The 25,954-nt window shown below is 35.1% G+C and overlaps 5 protein-coding genes across 11 annotated transcripts in view; 2 read left to right on the forward strand and 3 right to left on the reverse strand.

Annotated features, from left to right (window-relative positions):
- The window catches only part of LOC111461104, a 6,982-nt gene extending 4,283 nt beyond the window's left edge, over nt 1-2,699 (reverse strand). Inside the window, exon 1 of the mRNA XM_023104584.1 lies at nt 2,455-2,699. Within this exon, the coding sequence (XP_022960352.1) occupies nt 2,455-2,592 (138 nt within the window). The 5' untranslated portion in view covers nt 2,593-2,699. The remainder of the gene's footprint in view (nt 1-2,454) is intronic.
- Nucleotides 2,700-5,199: 2,500 nt separating this feature from the next.
- On the forward strand, nt 5,200-11,360 carry LOC111461100 (pyruvate dehydrogenase E1 component subunit beta-1, mitochondrial-like). Its single transcript, XM_023104580.1, has 15 exons — nt 5,200-5,348; nt 5,687-5,765; nt 5,868-5,942; nt 6,413-6,493; nt 6,581-6,607; nt 6,710-6,772; nt 6,912-6,998; nt 7,767-7,892; nt 8,239-8,372; nt 8,445-8,517; nt 8,613-8,678; nt 9,251-9,289; nt 9,991-10,115; nt 10,216-10,330; nt 10,789-11,360. The coding sequence occupies exons 2-15, from the start codon at nt 5,715-5,717 to the stop codon at nt 10,855-10,857; spliced, it is 1,131 nt and encodes a 376-aa protein (XP_022960348.1). The 5' UTR covers nt 5,200-5,348; nt 5,687-5,714; the 3' UTR covers nt 10,858-11,360.
- A 2,192-nt stretch (nt 11,361-13,552) lies between these two features.
- On the forward strand, nt 13,553-21,133 carry LOC111460953 (uncharacterized protein At2g33490-like). 4 transcript variants are annotated; one of them, XR_002713510.1, is made up of 12 exons: nt 13,553-13,927; nt 14,346-14,418; nt 15,120-15,194; nt 15,804-15,865; nt 15,984-16,052; nt 16,967-16,995; nt 17,106-17,313; nt 17,412-17,648; nt 18,261-18,305; nt 18,617-19,617; nt 20,337-20,462; nt 20,593-21,133. XR_002713510.1 is itself a non-coding variant. In XM_023104335.1 (11 exons), exons 1-10 carry the CDS (start codon nt 13,814-13,816, stop codon nt 19,613-19,615), a joined length of 1,911 nt encoding a protein of 636 aa, XP_022960103.1. In that variant the 5' UTR covers nt 13,553-13,813; the 3' UTR covers nt 19,616-19,617; nt 20,599-21,133. The 4 variants fall into 4 exon arrangements, 2 of the variants coding, with proteins under 2 accessions (XP_022960103.1, XP_022960102.1); XR_002713511.1 differs by having other exon boundaries at nt 20,599-21,133; XM_023104335.1 differs by lacking the exon at nt 20,337-20,462 and having other exon boundaries at nt 20,599-21,133.
- Nucleotides 21,134-21,251: 118 nt separating this feature from the next.
- Nucleotides 21,252-23,157, reverse strand: LOC111460954 (leucine-rich repeat protein 1-like). 3 transcript variants are annotated; one of them, XM_023104337.1, is made up of 9 exons: nt 22,897-23,157; nt 22,591-22,723; nt 22,424-22,495; nt 22,193-22,336; nt 22,010-22,081; nt 21,852-21,932; nt 21,710-21,762; nt 21,528-21,614; nt 21,252-21,349 (listed from the first exon to the last, which is right to left on the reverse strand). In XM_023104337.1, the coding sequence occupies exons 1-8, from the start codon at nt 22,970-22,972 to the stop codon at nt 21,565-21,567; spliced, it is 681 nt and encodes a 226-aa protein (XP_022960105.1). In that variant the 5' UTR covers nt 22,973-23,157; the 3' UTR covers nt 21,252-21,349; nt 21,528-21,564. The 3 variants fall into 3 exon arrangements, with proteins under 3 accessions (XP_022960105.1, XP_022960106.1, XP_022960104.1); XM_023104338.1 differs by lacking the exon at nt 21,252-21,349 and having other exon boundaries at nt 21,399-21,611; XM_023104336.1 differs by lacking the exon at nt 21,252-21,349 and having other exon boundaries at nt 21,409-21,614.
- Nucleotides 23,158-23,863: 706 nt separating this feature from the next.
- Nucleotides 23,864-25,954, reverse strand: part of LOC111460990 (GSH-induced LITAF domain protein-like) — a 3,015-nt gene continuing 924 nt past the window's right edge. The window contains exons 2-4 of one of the 2 annotated variants that reach the window (XR_002713516.1): nt 24,971-25,097; nt 24,603-24,843; nt 23,864-24,357 (exon numbers count right to left, since the gene is read on the reverse strand). Coding sequence is in view for 1 of the 2 variants with exons in the window: in XM_023104403.1 (XP_022960171.1) it covers nt 24,760-24,843; nt 24,971-25,097 (211 nt within the window). In the remaining variant the exon portion in view is untranslated. Of the gene's footprint in view, nt 24,844-24,970; nt 25,098-25,954 lie in introns of both variants that reach the window. The other variant, XM_023104403.1, reaches the window with a different exon arrangement.

Below are 25,954 nucleotides of genomic sequence, written 5' to 3' on the forward strand. Positions count from 1 at the left end.
TTTTTTTTTTTTTTTTTTTCTATTTTCTTTTTCATATTCATGAGTGTCTGAGCCATTGGCCCTTTCGTGAATGCAAACCTTCGGCTGTTACAGTATCTAAAGTCCATGGCTTGTTGTCACTAAAGGCAGCTGCAGATGTCAGGTTTGAAGATCTTATGTCAAATGGTTCTTCCCCCAGTCCCTTCGGCAGAAAAGCCATTTAACATATTGCATTGCTGATTAAACTTGCTTTCAATGTGTCTATCTAATCTTGAGTTGGCCCATGAAGATTTCCTCCATGCTCATCAACTTGAACTATTCTACATTCGAATGAATGTAATAATCAATGTGAACATGTAACTGGTAAGGTAGTCATGCTTAATATTAAAAGTTCAAAAAGACATTACCCAACTCACTCTAGCCAAGAAGATCACAAAATGGATCCCAATGGCATGAATCAAAACAAATTATAAATACAGAACTCCTTAACTAGGCAACTCCATCCAGAAGCTAAAAGGTTGTGGAGAATCAATTCTCTTCCTAAAGGAAACAAAATTCTTTTTTCAAAGTGTACATGGATGGGGAACCATCCATCTAGAGTGTGTTTCCCAAGCTATTTTGATCAGAAAACTCAAAAAGTTTTTATTAGATACATGCGATTAGATACTCATGAAGCCTGACATTGTAGTTTAGAAGAGTCCCTCTCACATTTAGAAACAAGAGTGGGTAGTTCTTCAACATGACTTCCTTGATACTTTTTACAACCCAACAATCTAATGCTAGAAGATGGAAGATCCAGTATGTAAGTCTATGTTTGATCCTCTTTCTTATGGATACTATCGTTGAATCTTGACAAGAAGGTTCTTAATCTATTTGGAAAGACAGAGTTCCTAAAGTACAATTGTGTCTCTAATTGGAACTTGGAAGGGTTAAAAGCCTCAAACCGACTGCAGAAAAAGGAACCCCAAAAGTTTATTGACTCCATGTTGGCATATTCTTTGTAAAACCTCCTAAGAATATTAGAACCATCTCCCATTCACCATTCTCCTATTGCTGATAGTTGGGAGATTCTGCACAGGTGTTTCAGGGTTTCTTGGTGTTTTCTCGTATTAAATAAGGATGTCTTCTTACAACTTATCTGTGGAAATTCTTCGGAAGGAAAAGCAAGATCCCATTGAAAAATGCAGTAAGAGCTCTCTTGTGTAAAAAAGAAAAACAAACAAATAATTTTGGAGGATAGAGTATCAATGACCTTGACAGAGACTGAGATTTTGGCTTTAGTTTGATGTACTTTTGTCAGTTTCTTTTTTGAAATTATGATGTTATAATGATTCCTGTCAATTAGGATAGCTTCTGGGGGGGGGTTGTTGTACATATCTCCCTCTTTTGCATTCTCAAGGGTCTTATTCAATTTAAAAACTCGAAAGATACCTTTGCAACCAACAAAGGAAAATGAAAAACCCCTTTCTTCCCTGAACAACTAAAATAAACAAAACAAAACAAACAAACAAAAAAAAAAATTGAACGATGAGAGAAACTCTTTCACAACCAATTCCCATTTCAGTCATATTTGTGATTTCAACCTACTTTTTGTCCAATTCCCATGTAAGCCTTCCTCGAGAAGTCAAAGCAATCCAAGAAAGCCATACAACCAAATTGGTATGTCATGTTTGCGATCTTTGACTATAAACGATGGGTATACCTCCAGGCTTCAACCAAAACTAAAAGGGCAGCTATATTAAGCAGATGGAATTATCTAACTCCTACATCATTTCTGTATATAGCGACAAAATTAAAAAAAAAATTAAAAAATTATATATATATATATATATCATTTCAATTAATTTGTGATGCTGCATAATTCTCTGCACAGTGCATGATGAATCCTAAAGCTTAAAAGCAATCCAACCACCTATGAGATATTTTTTTTTGAGTTCAACTACAATTAGGGGATTCAAACCTCAAACCTCTTGATCCAGGATATATATCAATTATGCTAAGTTATGCTGACTTTGGCAACTATAAGCGAAATATTTGAGCAGAAAAATAACAGAGATACCTGTTTAATGCACCATAAGCAATGGAAATGATGTCAAATAGATATCCTGACGTAATGCACATCCCTGGTCTCATCGTTAACAATTTTAAGAATCCTAAATCTACTTCTTTTGCTCCGACATTATCTGTATTGAATGATTCAGTTTGATCATCTTGTTAATATTTGCCCTACTCTACGTGCAATTACATCTAAGCCCCCAAAAGTTCTACTCCTAAAACCAACTCATAGCAAGGTAGGGACAGATAGTCGAATATTTGATATTTATTTCCAGACGAACCTCCAGAATTAAATAAGAAGTACCGTTGCGTGGAATGAAAAATATAAGACAATAGAGTAAACAAAGAACCATGAAATTATCATTTGCAGAACCTGATGGCGGGCATAAAAAGGAAGTGAGATTGAAATTGAGAGAGAACCTGCCAAACACGAAGAAGCCTTTTCTTGGCGTTGGCTTTACGGGTTGTAGTGAGTTTAATTCTCTTCCAGACTAAACCTCCAGAATCGTGCTTCTTCACAATCTCCAACACCCGAGTCCCCCAAAATGCACCCGCCATCTCCCTTACCGCGGCCGAGCTTTATGTGTTGCTACTACTAACCAAATGCCCCACAAAGCTTCGGCTTCCACTACTATTTCACCCACCCCTTATATAACAAATCCATATCTATATATTGAAAAGCAAAATACCCTTAAGTTTTAGTTAAATTACATTTATCGAATCCATATTATATTAAAAAGCAAAATACCTTAATTACATTTATCAATTTGGATTTTAATCGGACTAATTTAGTTCAATTTGAATATCAATTTTTAGTTTGACTTGGAATTTGATTCAAAATCAAGTCAAATTTAAATTCTTTATAAACACATTCATTTTAATTTCATATAACGCTAGTAAGGCTTAGATTCCATGCTATGTGATCTATATATTTATATGTATGTTAGCGAACAACCTCAGTCTTACGTTTTGCTTTTTCTAACGCTGAGTAAGAGTAGACCAATATTTTGTTAGGTTTAAGTAACGTGACCACTTACTTCTTTTTTTTTTTTTTTCCTCTCTCTCTCCATATGATAGTTTTCATAGGCAGTGAGAAAGTTGTTTCATGTTAACAAGGATATCGAAAGATTTGACTTTTAATTTTATGTTAGGTTTGAGTGGTATATGAAATTTTGTGATTCACTATTTTTCGACATTAATTTCATGAATATTTTAATATAAATTTTATGTAAAATTATTAAAAATGTTTGGATGAGATTTTGAAACATTCCAATATTATAATATTTTGAGTGAAGACAGTTAATATTTATAAGTCTAATTAAAAGAATGGACCATCCTACTTTTCCTTCGTGCCCTAGACCAACTTAATAGGAAATGAACATTTGGATCAAAAAAATGTTTTTTTGTTTTGTTTTGTTTTTTTCTTTTCTTTTCTTTTCTTTTAATTTTCAGTTTGGCGGTAGGATATGCACATGCAATGTGGTCCTTTAACATATATATATTATTATTAATAATAGTAAGTTTGGGATAGAGACTTCAAATTTGGCCCTACGCGGTGCGTAAGGTCGTTCTAGTCTAAAGGACACATTTTTCGAGCATATTGATGAAATTCTACCTTTTAAGTTCTAATATATATTTCTATATGTATCCAATTGATTTAAACATTATGCCCAATCAGTAAATAAAATATGTATATTCCAAATTTTATTACAATTTAGTTTACATGTGGTAGTTAGATTTAAAATTAGTCATTTTAATGAATTTAAAGTTAATTTTTATTAAAATTGATTTGAATTTAAAGTTAATTTTTATTAAAATTGATTAGAAGATAATATATTTCTAAAATTTATAACATGAATGTTAATGGATACTAATTTTTTTTTTATATAGAAATAATAATAAAATCACATGAATTCATCGTAATATTTATTAAAAGTATTGAGAGTGAAATTAGAAAATTCAAAATAGAGTCCTCAAAACTGTATTTAATAAATAATAATAATAATAATTAAAAACAATTACTTTAAGCTTTCAAATTTTTAACGTGAAACACGTGTGGCTTTTCATCTTTTTCCGTGATCTACTATATTAGAGGTTAAATCACATTATTATTAATATCATTTTAACTTAATACATAAGAGATTCAAATTCAAGCTTCTAGGCAGAATATTTTTAATATATTTCATATTCTTTAAAGAACTTTATTGTTTAATTAAAATCAAATATATTGATGAATGTATTTAGAGAATACAAATATTCTAACTTTTGATTTTTGTTTTTTTGTTTGGAAAATTTTAATATAACAAACGTGGAAGGGAGAATCGCAATCAACCTATAAAAAAGAGAGAAATAATAATAATAATAATAGAGCCTTTTTCTAAAATAAAAAATTGGTAAATATTCTGTCTATATAAAGTCAACCTAACTATTATAAATTCACCTAATATGTCTATAATTAATAAAAAAAATCAATTCATTCTAAATATTTAAAATAAAATGTTTGTATAATTATGAATGATAGCAAAATTATTATTACGAAACACGTCCATTACTATTTTGAACGATGATGGTTGAATCTCATTCTCTCAAAAGGTTTGATTTTTTTTTTTTAAAAATTTGTTTATTTATAAAAAGAACAACATACTTTCACATAAAAATTTTAAAATTGGGTATTATATTAGCATGTTATTTATTAAAAGAGAAAAAGGACGTTCGCTGGTTAGAAATAGACGTTAACCACGAATATTATATGACTGTAAATGTAACTTTTATACATATGGCGAGAATATTTCTAAAATCTGAAGTTAAGACAAAATAATTAGGCCATTAAACAAAGCTCGACTCACATCGACGTCAGTGATGGAATAATCTCCGTCGCCTATCGGATTCTACTTGAATGGAACTAAACACATAATTACTATTAAAACTATCGCCCATCAAACCGTTGGATTCTCGCCGGTGAACGACAGATGAGATATTAAACGTCAGATCTGTTTGTTATGAGAAATCTTTATGCAGATACACCATCTTAAATGGTTTCTGCTTCACTAGATTTTACGCACCCCGACTGTCCGTAGCCTAACGGTAGCAGTCGTTTGCGGAATTTTAATTATTAGAAATCAAAGAGTAATTAACAAAAATTAGAAAAAGGAAACCCAAAAGTAGAAATTGAAGAAAGGGAAAAGAAATATAATTAATTTTAGGAGAGTTTGGTAAGGTGGTGGCTTGCAGTCTTCAAACCCCTCCATTTCCCCAAATCCCCCGTCTGATCGGATCCAATTTGCAGTGATCTAAACTCCATAAACGACAGTCAGGTTTGCTTCTCATGCTTTCCCATCTTCGTTAATCCATGAATCTGATTATCTTCTAGCTGCCGCTTTTTTCCACTTAAGCTATGTGATTTTTTCCAATTGATTTTGCAATTAAGGTTTTCCAATCCGGCTTCATAAGTTATTTTTGCGAATGCATCACTATGTAACTGATATTGTTGTGGATGGTGATTTAGATGTCGATGTCGTTTTTTTACTCTCTTGCCGAAGTTGAAAGTGAAACTGGTTGGAAATTGCGTGTAATTGATGTTTGTTAGATATTGTGTGTTTGAAGTGGAACTGGGATTTGGATCGTTTGAAATATGTAAGTTTTTGTTTTGTAGAGCAATCTTCCGCTCGCGAAAAAAAGATATGTGGGGAATCGTTCGGCAAAAAGCTGGCGCTGCAGCCTCCTCTATTTTGGTTCGGTTCCATGCTTTAAAATGAAATTTGTTTTTGCATCAGATGTACGTTTTTTCTCCGATGATTTTAGTTATTTCTCGTGTATGTATGGTTTTTTTTTAGATTTCCGGGCAGTCTTTGCAGAGACTTCGCCCTGCTGCATCGGCATCCAGATACTATTCATCTGCAGCAAAAGAGGTAATACACTGTCTTGTGTCCTTCAATACCTTTTCTTATTCAGTCTCAGCCAGTGTTTTCATAGTTTCAATGCATCATGTCCTTGTTGTTTTAGGGTAGGTTTGTTAGGGCCATTCTTCGATTTTGTATGCTGAAATTTCTTTTGTAGTGTAATTTGGTTTTTTGTCAACAATAATGGATAAGATTCCTTTTAATTTTAAAGAAAGTTGGTGATCATAGGTCTTTTTCCTCGTTTGAAAATAATGTTTAGGACTATATTTACCTTATCTCACCATCGAGTGGGTTATTTATAGTAACCCATATATTTTAGATATTTTTGCATTATGTAATTTCTTTCCATTTATTTATTTGTTGAATTCTTCTTATACAGTAGTATTATACTTGAGGAATGCTTATTGCTGCTCAACGTTGTTGTATGAAAATAAAAGGCTTACCATTTTTTCCCCAAAATTTATTCCAAATATGCACAGATGACAGTGAGAGATGCTCTAAACTCTGCACTTGATGAAGAAATGTCCGCTGATCCTAAAGTATTTTTGATGGGTGAAGAGGTGAGGGAAAATGATTATGAACGTTTCTATCTGTATATTACATTGATATGTCTATCCTTTTGGCTAATTTCAAACATTCTAATGCAGGTTGGAGAATATCAGGGTGCCTATAAGGTTAGATTTGTTGAAGAGATAATCTCTAATTCATGTGATATCTGAATGTTTTATTGTTTGTATTGTATTTTTTGACAAATTTTGGCCTCTCTCCCCAAGTAGATAACCAAAGGGCTCTTGGAGAAGTATGGTCCAGAGAGGGTTCTTGATACCCCAATCACAGAGGTTGTTACTTCACCCAGAAATTATTCTTTTTCCTTCAATGTTATTGAGCTGGTTTGAATTTGTACTGCTACGGTTGAGAACTATATTAAAGGAAAATGTTTATATACTTCTGACCTTAATGTCATCAAAATTTATGCAGGCTGGGTTTGCTGGTATTGGTGTTGGTGCTGCTTACCATGGTCTGAAGCCTGTTGTGGAGTTTATGACTTTTAATTTCTCCATGCAGGTTAGAACCATGAATTGCATGCAATTCCTGTTCATATTGGGTGTTGCTTGTACTATCTAACTTTAAATCTCGACATTGAACTCTGTCTGCTTAATGAAAAACTTTGATGAAAGTGTTTTGTTGTTGCCTTGTGATATGCTCTACTTTCCTTCATTAGTTGTTGAAAGCAAATTTCGATTCTAAATCATCTGGGAGCAGTGGTGCTCACTGTTGACTGTATTTGGTCTTCGGTTATCAAAGTAAATTTGATTGATTACATTTTTTTGTGTGTGTTTTAAATAGTTTCTAAAATCACGGGCACCAATGTGTTGAGGATTGACGTGAAAAAACCCTGTGGTAATATTGACCTGTAAATCCAATATAGTTATAATAATTTCAATAGACCATTCATTGAAATGCATTTGTTTCTAGTTTTTACTGTATGGATTCCTTGTATAGCTTCATGTTCCACTTTTCTTCTGATCTCGATTTTTTCTTTCTCTGTGTTAGAGTTGCGTGCTAATTGAATGTATCTATCCTTTAAGCATTTTGGCTGTATTAATTCTTCCTGTTGCTCAATTCTCCAACTTCTCCCTTCACAATGATTGTCTTTGCTCTTTGACTAACTTTTTGCATTTTTAGGGCTCAATAGTCACAATATTATCAACTCATTATTAGTATAAATGTGCAAGTCTAATGTAGTGTTTTTTGTATTGATTCTTCTATTGTTTTTTACTCCGACTCTCCTTTTCAATCATTGGTTGTCTCACCTCCTTCTCATTGCTGTAGGCCATTGATCATATCATTAACTCTGCGGCAAAAACAAATTATATGTCAGCTGGCCAAATTTCTGTGCCAATTGTCTTCAGAGGGCCCAATGGTGCAGCTGCTGGAGTTGGTGCCCAGCACTCTCAGGTTGATTTTTCTTTCTTCCCCTTTTCTCTTTCATGAGTGCACCTTGTGTATTTATACATATGTGTGTGTGTGTGTATATATGTATATATATATATGTATGTATGTGTGTAACTTTTGTTATTCACTAGGCTATATGCTTTTAGACCAAAGCCCTTTCTTGTTTGACTCTTTTGGGCTGCCATGTTTTAGGTTCGTTTTTTTGTTAGTCTGTTTCTGTGCTGGCTTTTTGGTATTCTTTCGTTTGTCGATAAAAGTTTATTTATCGATGAAAAATACATTTTTAGGCATAATTTCAGATGGTGGAAGCGAGAAATCCTTGAAATGTATTTCAAATTTTCCTGTACAGTGTTATGCAGCATGGTATGGCTCCTGTCCTGGCTTGAAAGTTTTGGCCCCATATTCATCTGAAGATGCTCGTGGGCTTTTAAAGGCTGCCATAAGGGATCCAGATCCTGTGGTGTTTCTTGAAAATGAGTTATTGTAAGTGGTGAATGAAAATGTCCATATATATTCTGAGAAAATAATCGTTAACTATGTGCACTGTTGTATCAGATATGGTGAATCATTCCCTGTTTCTGCTGAGGTCCTCGATTCCAGTTTCACCGCTCCCATAGGAAAAGCTAAGGTGATTCTGTTGGTGCTTTTGATATATTTCAGAAGATGTTTTCTGTTCTGCTATTCATCTTCGATGTTCAACTTTATATCATTCATTTTTGATAGATTGAGAGAGAAGGGAAGGATGTGACTATTACTGCCTTTTCGAAGATGGTGGGCTATGCACTTAAGGTCAGTATCCTTCAGTTATTTTGTTCATGGGGGATTGGTTGTTTATTTTTAATTTGTAAACTTAACTGGCTATGTCAAGGACTAGGTTGACCTGTAAGGGGCAAGATTAGTTCTTTCATGGCTAAATGGGATTTAAAGACTTTCTTGAATATGTATCCCTAAACCTGCTGTTGAGAAGCGATTCTTTTAGTTGTGACATTTTGATTATAAGAAATGGAAATAGCAGTTATCTCACAGATCTGCTGGGATTTTTCTCATGCATCATGTTAGATTTCAAGGAAAGTCTACTCGGGTTCCAAAAGATTCCTTATGTACTTCATGTAAACAGTGATAACTTTGCATTAATGACGTTCCACCAATTGAGATGGATCTGAAGATCGTACCCTAAGATGCTATATTGTTTTACTGGCAACTTTTAGGTTGTAGTGATGGGCAGTTGAAAGAGATTTTACTGGGTGTGGGTGTGTCATATTATATTTTGATTCACATGTTTAGTGGCTTTAAGATACTTGGATGCTGGAAAATTCCCTCATCTCTCTGTCTATGATTAATTGTAATGCTTGGATTGTCAGGCGGCTGAAGAACTTTCCAAAGAAGGAATTAGTGCTGAGGTAATTTTTGCCTGATGATTGACTTTTTCTTTTGGATGTATGTAGATTGATTTTGTTTTGTCAAAAGTGTAATTAGCCTATGTTGAGGATTATTGGGATTGGGAGTGTCCCACATTGGTTAATTTAGTGGAAGATCATGGGTTTATAAGTGAGGAATACTATCTTCATTGGTATGAGGCCTTTTGGGGAAGCCCAAAGCAAAGCCATGAGAGCTTATGCTCAAAGTGGACAATATCATACCATTGTGGAGAGTCGTGATTCCTAACATGGTATCAGAGCCATGCCCTAAACCTAACCATGCCAATAGAATCCTCAAATATCGAACAAAGAATGGCGAGCCTCGAAGGTGTAGTCAAAAAGTGACTAAAGTGTCGAACAAATGGTGTACTTTGTTCGAGGGCTCCAGAGAAGGAGTCGAGCCTCAATTAAGGGGAGGCTATTCGAGAGCTCCATAAGCCTCAGGGGAGGCTTATAGTGTGCTTTGTTCGAGGGGAGGATTGTTGAGGATTATTGGGATTGGGAGTGTCCCACATTGGTTAATTTAGTGGAAGATCATGGGTTTATAAGTGAGGAATACTATCTTCATTGGGATGAGGCCTTTTGGGGAAGCCCAAAGCAAAGCCATGAGAGCTTATGCTCAAAGTGGACAATATCATACCATTGTGGAGAGTCGTGATTCCTAACAGCCTATGTTGTTATAGGTTATAAACCTGCGCTCTATTCGACCGCTAGACAGAGCCACAATTAATGCTTCAGTTAGGAAGACCAACAGATTAGTAACAGTTGAAGAAGGGTTCCCTCAGCATGGCGTTGGTGCTGAGATTTGGTTTGTCATTTTTCCCCTCTTCTCATGTTCGTTCATCTTCTTGATTGATTTTGAAGTTTCCCTATTAACTTAATGTGAATATTTATTTTTATGTCGGCAGTGCATCTGTTGTGGAGGACAGTTTTGGCTATCTTGATGCGCCAGTGGAGAGGATTTCAGGGGCTGACATTCCTATGCCTTATGCAGCCAATCTCGAAAGGATGGCTGTCCCTCAGGTTCATTGCCCTACCTTTTCTAAAAGCCTTATATCCACCCTGAAAAGTTTACTGTACTTTCAAATTGAGAAAGAATGAAGAAAGAAAGAAGAAAGAAATTATATGATGAGATATATGTCGCTGATCTAGTAGCATTCATCAAAAGTTCATTTGACGTGGTGGCATAGATCATAAAAACTGTAACATTTAGTCCTAATCAAAGTAACAACAGCGAAACCCTTCTCTGGTCAATATCTTTTCAACATGTTCTCATGAAATTTTACTCTTTTCAATGATTTATATACATAATCTTTTTAGTTCTACAAACTAGGGGTAACTTAGAGCCAAGATTTAAAAATTATAGCTATGTTATATGATTTGTTGAATCTATTTATGAACTGAAGGAGGCAATTGCCCCATTCTTATTTGCTCCACTCCTGATCGTTGGTTTTCATTGCTTGATGGTAATAATTGTATAGATTGAGGACATTGTTCGAGCAGCAAAAAGAGCATGCTACAGAGCCGTACGTTTGGCCGCAACTGGTTGATTTTGCCCTTCCAATCTGGAAAGTTTTTCCATCTTAGGGTAAGATTCAATGACTTCTTTGTCATTTTCTGTTCCTGTTCCCTGAATCAAGGAGAAATTTCACTTTTCCCTTGTACAATAAACCTCTCGATGGCTTTTATAGTCAAGACAATTACAACCATTTTTTTAACGGGCAAGTCCAATCAAAGTACGAGATATTTTTGTGAAAAGAAACATCTTTTCTTGCCAAAATCATCACTGCTATAGGATGAAAATTGGTGGTCCGTGGAAGGATTTGGCTTTTAATTCATATTTGACACTTGTAAAATCATATCTGGCTTAGCAGATGCAGGGTGTCACCGTCGTTGTAATCTACTCTATTCATAGTATGGTTGTGACACAAGGCAACTTTACATTGTTTCTGTGACGATGTTTGGTCTGGGGACGTAGCCAAGTTGTTAAATAACTTGGGAGAATATTGTCAAGGACGGGAATTTCATTTTTTTCAACTCTATTTTCTAGTCAGATGCTTCTTCTGCTTTGCCCCTTGTAAGTTTGAATCTTTCCTTAATGTCAAAACCAAAGGACCTACTGGCTAGAATATATACGTATATTCTAATAAATTCATTCACCATTTTAATCATTTTCACATGGTTTCTATGTTGGTTGGGTTGGTATGAATTGTCTGTTTGTGAATCTTTGTGCTGTTCAAATGCTATTTTAGAAAGTGGGGGAAACATGGACGTGTTTGTTCCTTTGAGGAAACATGATTTAGTTTCATTTTAGTTCCGAATAATGATATTTCAAGGTCGTTTGATTAGGTTCTTGCTTATTTTTATTTTTTTTGGAGAAACGTATGTGATAGTTTCTCGTTTCTAAACTAAAAGAAACATTCCTAATAGTAGTAGGAATTTGAAAAACTCTGTTTCTCTTTCTACTCTGGTATAAATTAAGAGCTTCCAGCGGTAATGAGGAAGTTAATTCTCTGGTAGAATCCTTTCTTGTTACTTCTTTAATAGTTCATACTGCCTGTCTCCGCGTTCTTAATGCACTTTACAGAAATGTACAGGTTATCAAATGAAGCTGGTGTTTTAATGTGAATTAAAACATTCGAATAACATTTTTCTTCAAATTGAAGATGGTTAATGTAAGGGAGAAGTAGATTTATATAGTTGACATTATGTCTTCTTGACAAATAATTGAATTTTCTTAACGAATTTCCAAATAAAAGTGGGATTGGTTTTGAATATAAAAAATGTATATCTCTTCCCATATGAATTTTCGGGTAAGGCAATGAACTTAAAAAATGGAAGACTTTAAAAATCAAAAGGAAAAGAAAGAAGGAAGCGATGTTGTTTCGAGGCCGACAACGTGGTATAGAAGGTTTGATCGGCTGTTGACCTTAATTATAATTTTCAAGCTGTTGACCTTTTTTATATTGAACATTTGGAAAAACATATCATTATTTATCATTTTCTTTATTCGGCCAACCAAGTTTTTCTTTTTGAAAAGTTTCTCATTTGAGCATTAAAAATAAAACAAGCAATTTATTGACAATTTCTTGGTAAATTCTACGTTTGAAAACAGCTTTTCATTTTTTATTTCGTTAAAAAATGAGAATTTGTCCCTTTATTTTTATTATTGGTGTTCAAATAGAAAACTGGAATAAAGTAGTAAGTAAATTGAATTAAAAACAAATGATTTGTCTCCATTCTAAACTAGGTTTTTAAATGCATGTGGATTAGATCTCATGTGCGGTACCTTGAAAATTAAATAACTAAAATTGAAGTAAGAGAATTCCTAAATTATTGAATTCCTAAATTGTGCTAAAATATTAGTAAAACAGCACCCACTTCTTAATTGCATTTATTACAACTTTTGTACGTAAGAAGGGGGGGGGGGGGGGGGGNGGGGGGGGGGGGGGAAGAAAAGGTGGCCTCAATTGTTTTGAAGTTTGGTTTTTACATTTTTGGAAATAACTCGAAAGTAAACACGATTATTAATCGTAATGAATTGCAATGTCAGGGAAATTCGGCTCCCCCTCCCTTCATTAACTCTCACATTGAATCATCATTTTCCCCTTTTCTTTCATTATTCCAATTTCCCCCCACATATTTATTGTTATATCATCAACAAAAATTAAATTACAACTCTCATTTGTTTCTCTGTGACATTTATGGATGGCTGCTTCCACTTTCTTCCGCCACTAAATTCAATATCTATTTTTAAATTTCAATTCAATAATAATATATGGAACATTCACTACTTTTTTCATGCTTACTCTTTTAGTTCAATGCATTTTATTTCTTTTTTATGTGTTGTGTTGTCAGCATATTAAAAAATTATATCCACCAAGAATTTAGTCAGGATCTTGAAAGAAAAACAAAATATTAGAAACAAATTATATAAATTATTAACTAAAGATGGAATGGAAAATGACCATTGATTGTGGAACGCAAAGAAAAGGAATTAATAATGATTAAAATATGATTGGAAGATTACAATAATAATAATAGGATTAAATAAAAATGAATAATTGTATCCTCCCGAACAATGAAAACACAGTCAAACTGGAATGATCAATTCCACTAATTCTGCACACTTTTTTTTTTTTTTTTTTTTTTTTAAATTATTAAAATAAATAAATTTGAAGTCAATATAGGAGAAGAAGAACGACGGGGTTTGAGTTTTTTTTTTCTTTGGATCGAAATGGGAATTAATGAATATTATTAATTGATTTTTGGGTCTTCCATTTCTGCCTGACGCAAGCTGAGAATGGAGGAGTTTGAACGAAGAAAAAATTTGCATTGAGATTGAGGGCTTTCTTCATCTTGCCCATCTCCTCCTCCTCCTCCTCCTCCTCCTCCTCCTCCTCTCTGCATCTTTATTTGCTTTTCCCCTCTTAGACTTCCCGAATTGCTCCGATTTCTTTCCCTTCTCCGATTTCGTGAAGGGATACACCAGAAAGGAGCAGCAAAATGAAGACTTCTTTGAGGAAGTTGACGGGTTTTGGACTGCACAAGCACGAACCTAAGGGCCGTGTAGATCCTCGTCCTTTGGCTCAATTGGATGAGCTTGCTCAGGCTGCTCGGGTATTTTATTTATTTTTTTGCTTCTACCCTTTTGCTCTCTCTCTTTGCCTTCTTCGGGAATTGCGAATTCTGTACGAGGGTTCTTCCAGTTTTCTTCAATTTCATCCTGAGATTTTAGTTTTGTTTTTCAGTAGTCTTCTCAGTCTTGTGAAGTTTTTTAGCTGATGAACTTATCCTTAATAGTGGGATTTTGTTTCTGGCTATTAATTGAGATTTATTAGAAGCACGAGGAAGAATGGAAAGGGGAATTTTAGGGTTTTGGCTCTGGCGGGAAGAGATTGTATTCTCTTTTCCTTCCTTTTCTTTTTCTGTCCTGCCTCTCTCTTCCTTTCCTTTTTCGTACAAGTGTTTCAGGATTGTTTAGGTGTTTAGAAACACAATCAAATTCTTACTGGTTAGTGTGGTATTGTGCTTTCAGGACATGGAAGAAATGAGAGACTGTTATGATAGCTTACTTTCTGCAGCTGCCGCTACCGAAAATAGTGCTTACGGTAATTTTTAGATCAACCAATGTTCCAACTCATTGAGTTTCTGTTAACTCTCTTTCATATCTCGTCCCAGCTGCTTGGCTCAGGACAGTGTTATGATGTTTTACTTCATTTACATTTTTCGCTTACATTTTCTCTGCAAACAAAATGCCACATGACATGAATGTTTCATTTGTAATGGCCTTATTTGATTGTAGTTTCATTTAATGATCAGCTTTTTATCAGTATATATGCAATTGCGAAGGAATGAATAATAATAATAATAAAAAAGAATCACCAAGATAATTGAATCATAAATAGGATGCTCTAATGCACAATACTCAGTGACGTGAACTCTATGGCTGTTTTAGTCAATGTTGCTGCACTGTTGAGTAATTATTTGTGGTGGTTATTTTTCAATTCTCGAGGAAACTGGTTTGATGGATTTACTTGTTTTGTTCCAACTCTTTTCCCGGTGGATTTTCTTAATAATATTTGAACACATCTTGCTGTTTTATTCACCTGCTTTGGCTCTATGTATGAATGTCAAATTTATTTCTTTTAATGCATAACGCTGCACGACTCTTTCACTTTCATGATATATAATTTTGATTTTTAGCCTTCTTAAATCTATGGGGATGCCAGATTTAATATCTCTATCACCGTTGGCATTACTGGTCCTGCTACTTCATTATCTAATTGTGGTTCTTATGCCTTATTTTCAGAATTCTCAGTGTCTTTACAAGAAATGGGTGCATGTCTTCTTGAGAAAACTGCACTGAATGATGATGAAGACAGTGGTGCGTTAAATCTAATTTTTTTTTCCTCAATGCATTTAATTACAATAGGCGTGTTAATGAGGGGTGATGTCGATACACTGATAATTACGTAGGTGTATCTGAAATTCTTTAGCTTAAGGAAATGTCATTTCTTGGCGCAGGCATATCTATTTTTGAATCCAGGACTATATTTTCCGAAAAGAGTATTATGAATGGAAATGTCTTCTCATATTTCTTTTTGCAGTTGTGCTGAGACCTTTATATTCTCAAGCCTTGAGATTTTGGTGCATCTTTTCCTTTTCTTTATTTTAGGTGGATTTTTTAACTTCTATTTTTTTATTTATTTGGTGCATCTTTTCCTTTTCTTTATTTTAGGTGGATTTTTTAACTTCTATTTTTTTTTTTATTTGGTGGTCGCTTCTCTCTTAGCTTATTGCAATCTTTTGCAGATCAGTAATTTTTCTGTTACCGATAAAAAAATAAATAAATAACTTGTGCTAGTTGCATGAAGTTACTTCCTGTTTGAAGCATTTTTGTGTGTAAACATTTTCTAGGCGTTGTTGGCTTAGTTGTTATTATTATCTCAAACTTGGGATATATGAGTTTATGTATATTCTTACCCCCATGCAGGTAAGGTTCTGATAATGCTGGGAAAGGTGCAGTTTGAACTCCAGAAACTTGTAGATCGATATGTGAGCTGGCTTCTCTCTCTCTCTCTCTCTCTCTCTCTCTGGCATTCTATCTATCTACGTATCGAATGTCAAAGTTCTTGGGTTTTGAGTGCTAAATTCAGTACTGTCAATTTGCCAGCGATCTCATATTTCACAAACTATAACACGCCCATCTGAGTCTCTTCTGAATCAACTTCGAACTGTTGAGGTATGTCTAGATGGTTTTTTGATCTAATTGTATATGGCTGCTGTTCTTTCAGATTTTTATAGTAATTACTGCACACAATCTGCAACTGGCCATGCTACCTTGTTTGTGGGCATCAATTTGTAACGAGTTACTGTTGTATAATATAATGATCCTCCATCGTTGATCCTCATTGTTTGGCCATTCATGTATGTACGGGCATCTAGTTCTCAGCAATGAAATTTGTGTTGAAGATCTACTAAGTTCTACAGAACTACTTCTAAATGGTGAAGGTTTGTAGTTAGCTGCTGTCCGCATCCCTCTACCCTTTAGTTGTTTGTGGGATGTTTTTACTGGAATGACATCTACAGGATAGTGGAATAATCTGGACAAAAGTCTTGAACGCTGAGATACACTTTTCCCTTCCTTTTTATTTTCATGTTTTGGACAGTGAACGGATAGTTAGTCACTGAAGGCTGAAATAGATGTTTTGGAAACTCGAAATCCTAACTGTTTGAAGAATAAGGAAAGCCTCGTTTACTGTATCTAATTATCTCAAATTGGTACATGTACAAGAGTCCAAAGCATGCAAATTTGACCGATCATTTTCTTGTTTTTAGTAATCCCTTTTCCATTTTCTTGGTTGGTTGTTAATTTCCTCCATTTTAGGCATTTGTAACTTTTCAGTTCTTTTCTGTGTGTAGGTGTAAATGTTGACATGATTATTGGGTTAACTATGCAGAATATATTATAAGTGTAATATAGATATCTCTCTGGGTGTACCATAATTTCCTGTACATTATTTATCTTTATTTTGTTTGTGAATAAATTGCATTCAGCACGCTGTGCAGTTAAAAATTACTTGGCTTTATAATTATATCTCGTGAATAGAATATTGATATGAAACACTTAACATACTGATCTTCACTTGGATGCAGGAGATGAAAAGACAATGCGACGAGAAAAGGTTTGTTGCAAATAACTGTTCTTACTTAAACCCATATGCTTATAAGAACGTGGTTGTTGGATTAATGTTCTTTTTAACGATGTTTTCCCATTTCATTGTATGATTCACAGAGAAGTATATGAGTACATGAGACTGAGGCACAAGGAGAAGGGGAGGTCAAAATCCGTGAAAGGAGAGAGCTTTACATTGCAACAATTACAAACAGCTCGAGAAGAATATGATGATGAGGCAACACTATTTGTTTTCCGGTTGAAATCTTTGAAGCAAGGACAGTCTCATAGTCTTCTCACACAGGCTGCTCGTCACCATGCTACTCAGGTTCCGTTGTCTATTTCTTTGCCCGTTCTTTTTCCTGTTTAAGATCTTCCTCTTTGTTTCCTTTTTCTTGTTTTTGACCATCTTCTGCTTGAAATCAGTTATGTTTCTTCAAGAAGGCACTTCAATCACTTGAAGCAGTGGAACCACATGTCAAATCACTGACAGAACAACAGCACATTGATTACCGATTCAGTGGACTGGAAGACGACAGTGTGGATGATGGGAATAATGATGGTGTTGATGATGATGATGGCTATGATGATGGGGATGATGGGGAATTAAGTTTTGATTATGGGCAAAATGATCACGATCAAGATACATTAAGAAATTCTAAGGTAATCATTTAGTTTTAAACATCCACCCAATCATTTGAGAAGTCTTTTCCTTTCATCTGTACATTTCATGGGACATTTGAAACATAGCATAGGGAAACAGCTCATTGTATATGGTCTTTGTAGATTTATCTAAAAAGCTCAATCCTTTTGTAATTTCCATGATTTGGCCCACTGATCGAAGGGATTGGCTGTAAACCTAAATTTATGTTTATGGGTCAAAACCATGGTAGTTACCCATACTGGATATTGGATGGCCTATGAACTTCTTGATGTCATATATTCTAAGGTCGCTTATCCCTGATACGTATATATATAAGGCTGCAGTTGTATCACAATGATTAGTAGGTTTATGTAAGCTGCATAAGTTGACCAGAATACTCCAAATTATTAAATGATATAAGTACTTTTGTATGCACATTATGGAGTTCTATCTTTACCAACCTTTTCATTTTGGAAAAGATGTGTTCTGCATCATGTTTATGTTTATGTTTATGTAGTGTGTTGGAAAAGCAGGATATATGGGTAGGAGAAAAGGCATCATACATGGTTTAGTTGTTGAATTTAAGCTCTCATGTATTTGTTATTTGTGTAATATGTGTATCATTGATGCAGGTGGACCAGTCAGATCTTGCATTTCATCATGTGGAAGCTGTGAAGGTACACACAGTATCTTTCATGTATATTATGTATTAATAATAACTACAATTTTAGATTTTTTCCCTTGTGTTATTATCATGGAGAATCATTCTGTAGATTATGTTGATTGTAAATATCACTTGTTTTATATTGTTGGTTAGTGTATGAGTACATGCGTGCGTCACTTTTTCTGTCTTGGTATATTGTATGACTTTGGCCATAGCTTGAGTTCTTTGCCAATTGTTCATTTAACATCATCGACAGCTGAGAAGTACAAAGAAAATGCAGTCTGTCATCTTCAGAAATTTACATTTGTCTTTGGCTTCCTGCAGGAAAATCTTGACAGAAATCGTAGGAATTCCTTTTCTTTTGGTGGTAGAACAGTAAGCCAGTCTGCCCCACTTTTTCCCGAAAAAAAATTTGATGCTGCTGAAAGAATAAGACAGATGCGGCTTTCATCAACCCGGCAGTTCCACACATATGTTCTACCCACCCCAGCTGATACAAACGGTTCAATTTCTGGGGGTCCTGCAAATCCGGTAACTAACACCACACAGACAATAAGTCAGCAAAATTTATGGCGGCACTCATCACCATTGGAACCAAGGAAGTACAACAAGTTAGTGGGAGATGAAAATATGTCAGGACATGCTGCTGCAAAGGCGCAGTCTGTACTGAAGGAGAGTAACACTAACGCATCATCCACTCAGTTACCTCCTCCTTTGTCTGATGGGTTGCTACAGCACAGTCTAGCTGCTGCTTCTGATGCTAAAAATTTTAAGAGACTAGCCTTTTCGGGCCCTTTAATAGGTAAGCCATCAACTAACAAGCCTGTTACAATAAAAAAAACCCAGTTGTTTTCAGGACCTCTCTTGCGAAATCCAATACCACAACCTTTGTCATCATCACCAAAAGTGTCTCCAGTTGCTTCCCCTACTTTTATTTCCACACCTAAAATAAATGAGCTTCATGAGCTTCCTAGGCCTCCCATTAGTTCAACATATAAGTCGTCAAGACCTTCAAGTTTAGTTGGCCACTCTGCTCCTTTGGTATCCAAAAGCCAAGGACTCTCTACTGCAACTAAAACTGTTGTAAGGAGTACAGCATCTCCATTGCCAATGCCTCCTCTTCAAACCATCACACGCAGTTTCTCCATTCCGTCCCGGAGTCCTAGGGAGACAGAGACCTTATTTCACGAGCCAAAGCCTCTGGAAACTGTTCGATCTTCTGAAATGGCACCAGACTCATCTTCACCTCCCTTGACACCACTTACCTTTTCTAACAACCGGAGTCATACATCAACAGGTTCAGAGAATGGTCCTGCAAGTTAAAGGTAAGAGAATCCTTGCCTGTCAATTAATCTCCATGTCTGAAATTTACTGTCCTAATCTCTTCAGATATCTCGTGAATTAGGTTTTATACTATTTGTGAATATTCAGGTGAACCTTAATATTTGAGGTTTTATATTGAAGCGTGGGGTGGTTGACTGTGTTATTTCTTGGACGGATATGAGAAGTGGCATTAATTTTAGTTTAAATTGGTTAGAAGTTTATGACCATCTTTGGATGCACGGGGCATCTGGATATTTGATTCTCAAAATATATTACTAGATCCAACGAATTTTATGATTACTAATGCCATATCGTGACACTGATAAACGATATTACCATATTTTAGTTACAAGTACATAATATCCATGTTGCTTTATGCTGATAAATGATGGTATTTATGTTCAAATCTTTAGCCGACCTGTCTTTATATAAGATTCCAATGATAGGATGCAAGAGTTATTGAAAATTTTATGAATTTGTTTCAACCATAAAAAATGCTACATGAGACAACCGTGAAAGTCAATATCTCTATTACTTTCATCGTTGTTCATATTCTTTTTCCTCTTTATACTAACTATAAGATGAAGGTCAATTGAGATGGATATATTGGACATACTGAGGGGAGGAACGATATCCATTGGAACCACTTTAGAGAAAAGGAGATCCGAGCGCATTTAGTAAGCTATGAAGGTTTTTTGAGGTGGAATATTTTCATTTTGAGGTGGTCACAGGCAATTTCCATGAGAGGGACTCATGACTTTTGAACCATGCTGAGTTAATTCAGTAGTAAGAATTAGGTTGTGTTGGGTAAAGGCGAAATAAATCAACAAGATCGCCCTCTTATGTGGTAAAAATTTGAAATAGAACATTAGAAAAGCTAGATATTTGTGGCTTGTTTTGGAGTTCTTGGATTTTTCATTCTGTTTTCTGCGCATGTCTATCTTGTCTTCCAACATTGATGGATTTATTTTCAACAGGAGCAGATTGATGAAACCTTATGTGGAGATTCTAGTCGATTGATGGCAGTCGGAAACGGTCAGGGCCGAACATAATTGTTTCCAACTATCATCAAGTACAGGTCTAATGTTGTAAATAATTCCTCATCTATTCTGTTCTCATTTCATGGTGACAATTTGGCACGTAATTAACTAAATAATTGCCATTGGGTTCATCATTCGACGAGTTTTGTTATCTCCCCAAGCAATTAATGGGGAAGAAAAAAAAAGGAAAATTTTCACCCATCCCCCAAAAAGAACCTAGAATAACAAAAATTATTTCCCTTCCAATTTTGTACCCTTTAGTTTACATTTGCTAGGTTGAGAAATGAATGCTTCTACAAAATGTTGAATGTACTGTGACACTCTTCTTTCCTTCATGGATCGAGTAACCTTTCTTTAATCGATATGGGAAGATTGTGTACACAAATTCAACGTTAGATAACACTTTTGTTAACGGTTGACCTGTATGACTATTATTCTAGTTGTATATGCATTTATGCAGTCTGGTGTGATTGATGTATGAGTTAGATTTGAATTGTGACTTTTTTTTTACTCTTGTAACATTTTTTTTTCATACTCTCGAGTGTTTGCGGAAGTTTAATGCAGATATTGATTAATTTTATTAGAGAACGGTTTAAAACCTACTACATTTGGTTGCTATGGAAACACCTAAGATATTAAATCCTAGGTAGGTTTCTGCCAAAGAAACTTCATTTTCCTTTGCCCATCAGAGATGCTGCAGAAACAAAAAGAAAAAGAAAAAGAAAAAGGATTTATTGATATCAAAGACTGAAATGATATGTATGACATATTCTACCACTTTATAGAGTAAAGTGTTTAACCACAAAAGTAGCACCAATACACATTAATATTATTATTATTTATTACATGCAAGACTATGATCTTATTTCAACCTTCTCTGCCATGTCTTCTTCATCCTCCTTTTCAACTTTAGTTTGGAGCTTTTGGGTCTTGTATTATTGTAGTCACTGCCATCTCTGCTGTCCACAACCAACAACAATTCAAATCTCAATCTCTTTATTCATATAGATATATATATATATATTGAGCTATGATCTTAGTTTTATTCTTTTACCTGATGAATTAGTCGGGCGAACACTCCCCATAAACGAGTTTAGTGAAACATTCCTGACCATAAAGATAAAACAAACCAACTTTAAAAACTATTTTTTCAGTTTCAAAACTTGGTTAAAGATGTTGATTATGAGCAAACTCACAGTAGCTGAAGATTGCCAAAGTTCACAAGTTGCAGAAGAGTAAAGGGGATGTTGCCGCTAAAATTGTTGTTGTCCAATCTCCTGTAGAACACAAGTTCACAGCCCCAAAATATGGCTTCTAAATTTCAAAGACAAAGTGGCAACACACAAAGGCTTACAAATTCTTCAAAGAAGTCAACGCCCCAAAAGATGCAGGAATTATTCCACTAAAACTGTTGTCGTGTGCTTCACTATACCAAATAAAAAAGTATATAAATTGTATGTTGTTTTATGGCAAACATCTTCGTAAAAATCACTGCTTTTTGAACCTCAAAAAATGACCATTTCAGCTGGCCACTTACAAGAAAACCAAAGAGCTCAAATTTCCCAAGGAAGGTGGTAAAGACCCTGAGAACTTGTTTTTGGACAGGAACAAACTCCTCAGATTGCTCAATAAACCTATCTCCTTTGGAATTACCCCACTCAAATTGTTGTCGTTAATCATCCTGAAAATTTCATCAAAATTCATGCTACAAGCTTAGTAGATAACATTATACTATACAGAGATAAACATTTGAAAAGCTAAATCTTACAAGAACTGAAGATGTGGCAAGTTTGCGAGTCGGGGAACGAGGGGTCCGGAGAGACTTGCATTGCCAAGATCCCTTCAAACAGAAAATAAGATTGTGTTTAAATCACAGGTAATAAAAAGAGTAAGGCTATGTATGAGGTTAAAGTTTGAGAGAGTAGAATGTGTTACACTCGGGTGACCGTGTTATTGATGTTGCAGGTGACGTGGAACCAAGTGCATGGATTTACAAGAGACGGGTCCCAGCTTTGGAGGACATTGTTTGGATCAACCAGTTCAGCCTTCCATGCAGCAAGAGCATCCCCTGTCATTTCAACCACACACATTCAAAAATGCTCAAACCCTTAAGGTAATTAAGATGTTTTCTTCTAATTTGTCCCTCTAAATTTTTGTAATTGAAACACCATATACACAAAAAGTTAGAGCGTAGAATTTGAGAATGTGAACGAAAATTTCTCTGGCATGCCTTCAGTTTACCTTCTGAGTTGCAGAGGACTGCAGCAATGGAAGAAGCCAATGATAGAAAGAAAACCAAATCTCTGAAACTGACCATGGTTCGAGTAAATTTTGACCCAAATCTTTGTTCATCTTCTGTTGCTTGTTGGGTCTCTTTTTATATAATTTTTTGGTTGAGTTTTATGGTACTGATTGAACAAGGACAGTAAGCTGAAATGTTTGTTCGGTTGAAATGGTCTAAATTTTTTAGGGTCAAATGGTTGTAATTAAAAGAAAGATTTAGAGTTGATTTAATGGCTAAAATCACTTCATAAGAGTTATATGTATATGTATATAATGGTCAAATTCCAATTTATAGAATAATATATATCGTGGAAGAGAAAAATCAAGGCTGTATTGATTTTAATTTAGGTATCTGTCATGGGGCCTACTCATTTGAATAAATAAATGTGTTCAAAGGTTAGAACCTTGAATTTGGAAACTGCCTATTGGAAGATTACGTGTAATTTCGAGAACCATTTTTTTAAAATTTAAGGTGAGGAAATAATGAGTAATTAATCATATTTTATCATTAAGAACTTCTGCTAATAGATTTCTGGAAGATTGAACAAAAAAAATGTATTAATTTATGAAGAGACCAACTGTCTGTTCTGTATACTTGACTCGATCTTTCTTGTAAAATAATATTAAATGTTCTGAAATAAAAATAAGTTTTGTAGGGTATAATTTATAATAATGTGCTCTCTAGCTCTGTGTTTTGGTATTTTTGGATAGTGTACAGTAGGTTGAAAAGAGGACAAAGAGTGAAGTGTTGTGTCTTATAGGGTGACCCATAAAAAAGATTCTCTGAAAATAGGCGTTGGGGGGGGGCTTCATCTATAGAAATGGCCAACACCAACACCAATTTTAGAAGTTCAATTATACAGAATATATTCCGAGGCACAAACCTCGATGAGTGTAGAGTGTAGAGTGCAGAGTGCAGAGTATATTGTTGTGGAGCTGCCGCTAATTTTAACATATAAAACCAAACTTCAATCCACACACACAAGCACACATACATACATAAATTCTCCTTTTGGTTCAAAAGGAATGCACACAAGGGGGCTTTAATTCTTTTTCTACTCGGGAAGAAAGGAAGTAATGTTCAACATGGGAATGGAGAGTGTCATGTATTGTAGCCAAGGATGACTTGCCTGCAGCCTGCAACTCCATGAAAGGGATCTGTAAAGCTGCCATCGTCTTGAAGTGAACATCCTGCCATGGCATACCCCCTGCAGGCAGTCTCTTTGGCTATCGAGACCGGCTCTTATTTCTCATGCCGGACCTTCGCTTCCAGATTCAAAACCGCGGCATTCCAATTAGATTCATCTGCATCTGGGCAACACCCCAATGAACTCAGGTATATCATCTTCTCCAAGATGTTCTTCACGGCTTACTTGTGTGATACCAGACAGTACCATCAAGGATCAGAGTTCAAGTCCCCTCAAAACCAAGCAGGAAAACCAAATTAAGAAGGAAAAGAAGCCCCTATGAACGATTCGTCCGAAGGGGGAGATGCATGGTCAAAATGTAATTTGAGAAGTTAAAAACAAATGACGCTAGGGGGATGCAGATAGTGAACAGCCAAGGGAAATTAATTGGACAAACGTATGCAATCTGGAATTGTAAGGTGAAGGAACAAAAGGTGTATGAAATGACTTGTAAGGTGAATGGATAAAAATATGTACTTGGTTCTATCACGAGTGTACATATGCACACATCTCCAATCTTTGCCTATCCCTCCTAAGTGTAACAAGAATATCTCAACAAGAGCACAAGAGTAGAGCAAAAACTGACTGCACACAACGCAAAATAACCGCGTGGAAAAGTAGCAGCTCGTGAAAATCAAGCAGGCAACGCAAAGCTTTGCTGTGTCCAGTTTGAAGGATCCATCACAGCACACTTATCCAATTTCTCAAAATCACCCACCTAAACAAAAGATAGATAGCATAGTTAATTACTCCAATTGTCTATAACAGAGCAAAGTGTCAAATAACCAACATGTAGATTACAAGAAGCAACTGACAGAATGAAAGATGACCGGAAATAGTCATACCTTTTCCTTGCAGCTGGGGCAATAGTGATACTTGTGCCAAAGGCAGTCCATTGAAGGACAAAGAAAGCATACTCCCAACATAAGTGGAATCATACAACCAACCACAGCAGCTGAACTTACCTTTGATCTGTAGAGGTCACGAAAGTATCATAACCAGATGAAGAACAAACATAATTATTGAATTGAACGCAAACAGACAACATACGCCTCTCTCCCCCCACCCCCCGCCTACATCTTCTTGGTCAAAATAAATGTACACAAACTTCTGCTGTTCAACCATGATAAATCATATCGGTGCCCTGCTACCAACATTTTTTGTACGAGTGTAAGCAATTCCAACATTTGGCCTTATAGTTCTTTATGCTTCTCTCACTAAAAACTAACCTATTTGATTTATGCTATTATTGTGATTGTCATAGATGTTGTTGAACAAAAAAAAAAAAATCGATTTGACTGACAAGTCCTGCACGATAAAATTTCAAATGCCCCGGTTGCAAGGGAAATCAATGCTGCCTCACTAACAATAATAATGCTCGGAGCATCTTTGGTAAAAGTAAACCAATTGAATGTTTGTAAAATGGAAAGGGATTTACAACCAAACAAAAGTTGTTGGTATGGTGTAAAGCATTTGGGAGGCCTTGAATTTATATCACTTTGCACCTGCGTCCTGACTGAGCTTTTATATAATCCAATTAGTTTTATGTAAAAAGCCAAACACAAACAGCGATCGCTCGGAACTACCACAATGTGGTGAACATTATTATTTAACCGTAGTAAAGTAAATGATTTGAATTACTTGTTAAAACATATCGACAACCACCACAAAAAACTTGCCTTGCGTTGTAAGCAAGATCAACCCAAAACAACTTTAGGCATACAAGTATTCAAATCCTAAACGGAAAAATTAGGTCAAAGAAAGAAAAACGGGGAAGGCCCATTGATCAATCAAAGAGAAGTTCCAAAAAAAAAAAAAAAAAAAAAAAA

This window comes from Cucurbita moschata, unplaced genomic scaffold, assembly GCF_002738365.1.
Source record: "Cucurbita moschata cultivar Rifu unplaced genomic scaffold, Cmos_1.0 Cmo_Scf00024, whole genome shotgun sequence".
Classification (NCBI taxonomy): Eukaryota; Viridiplantae; Streptophyta; class Magnoliopsida; order Cucurbitales; family Cucurbitaceae; genus Cucurbita; species Cucurbita moschata.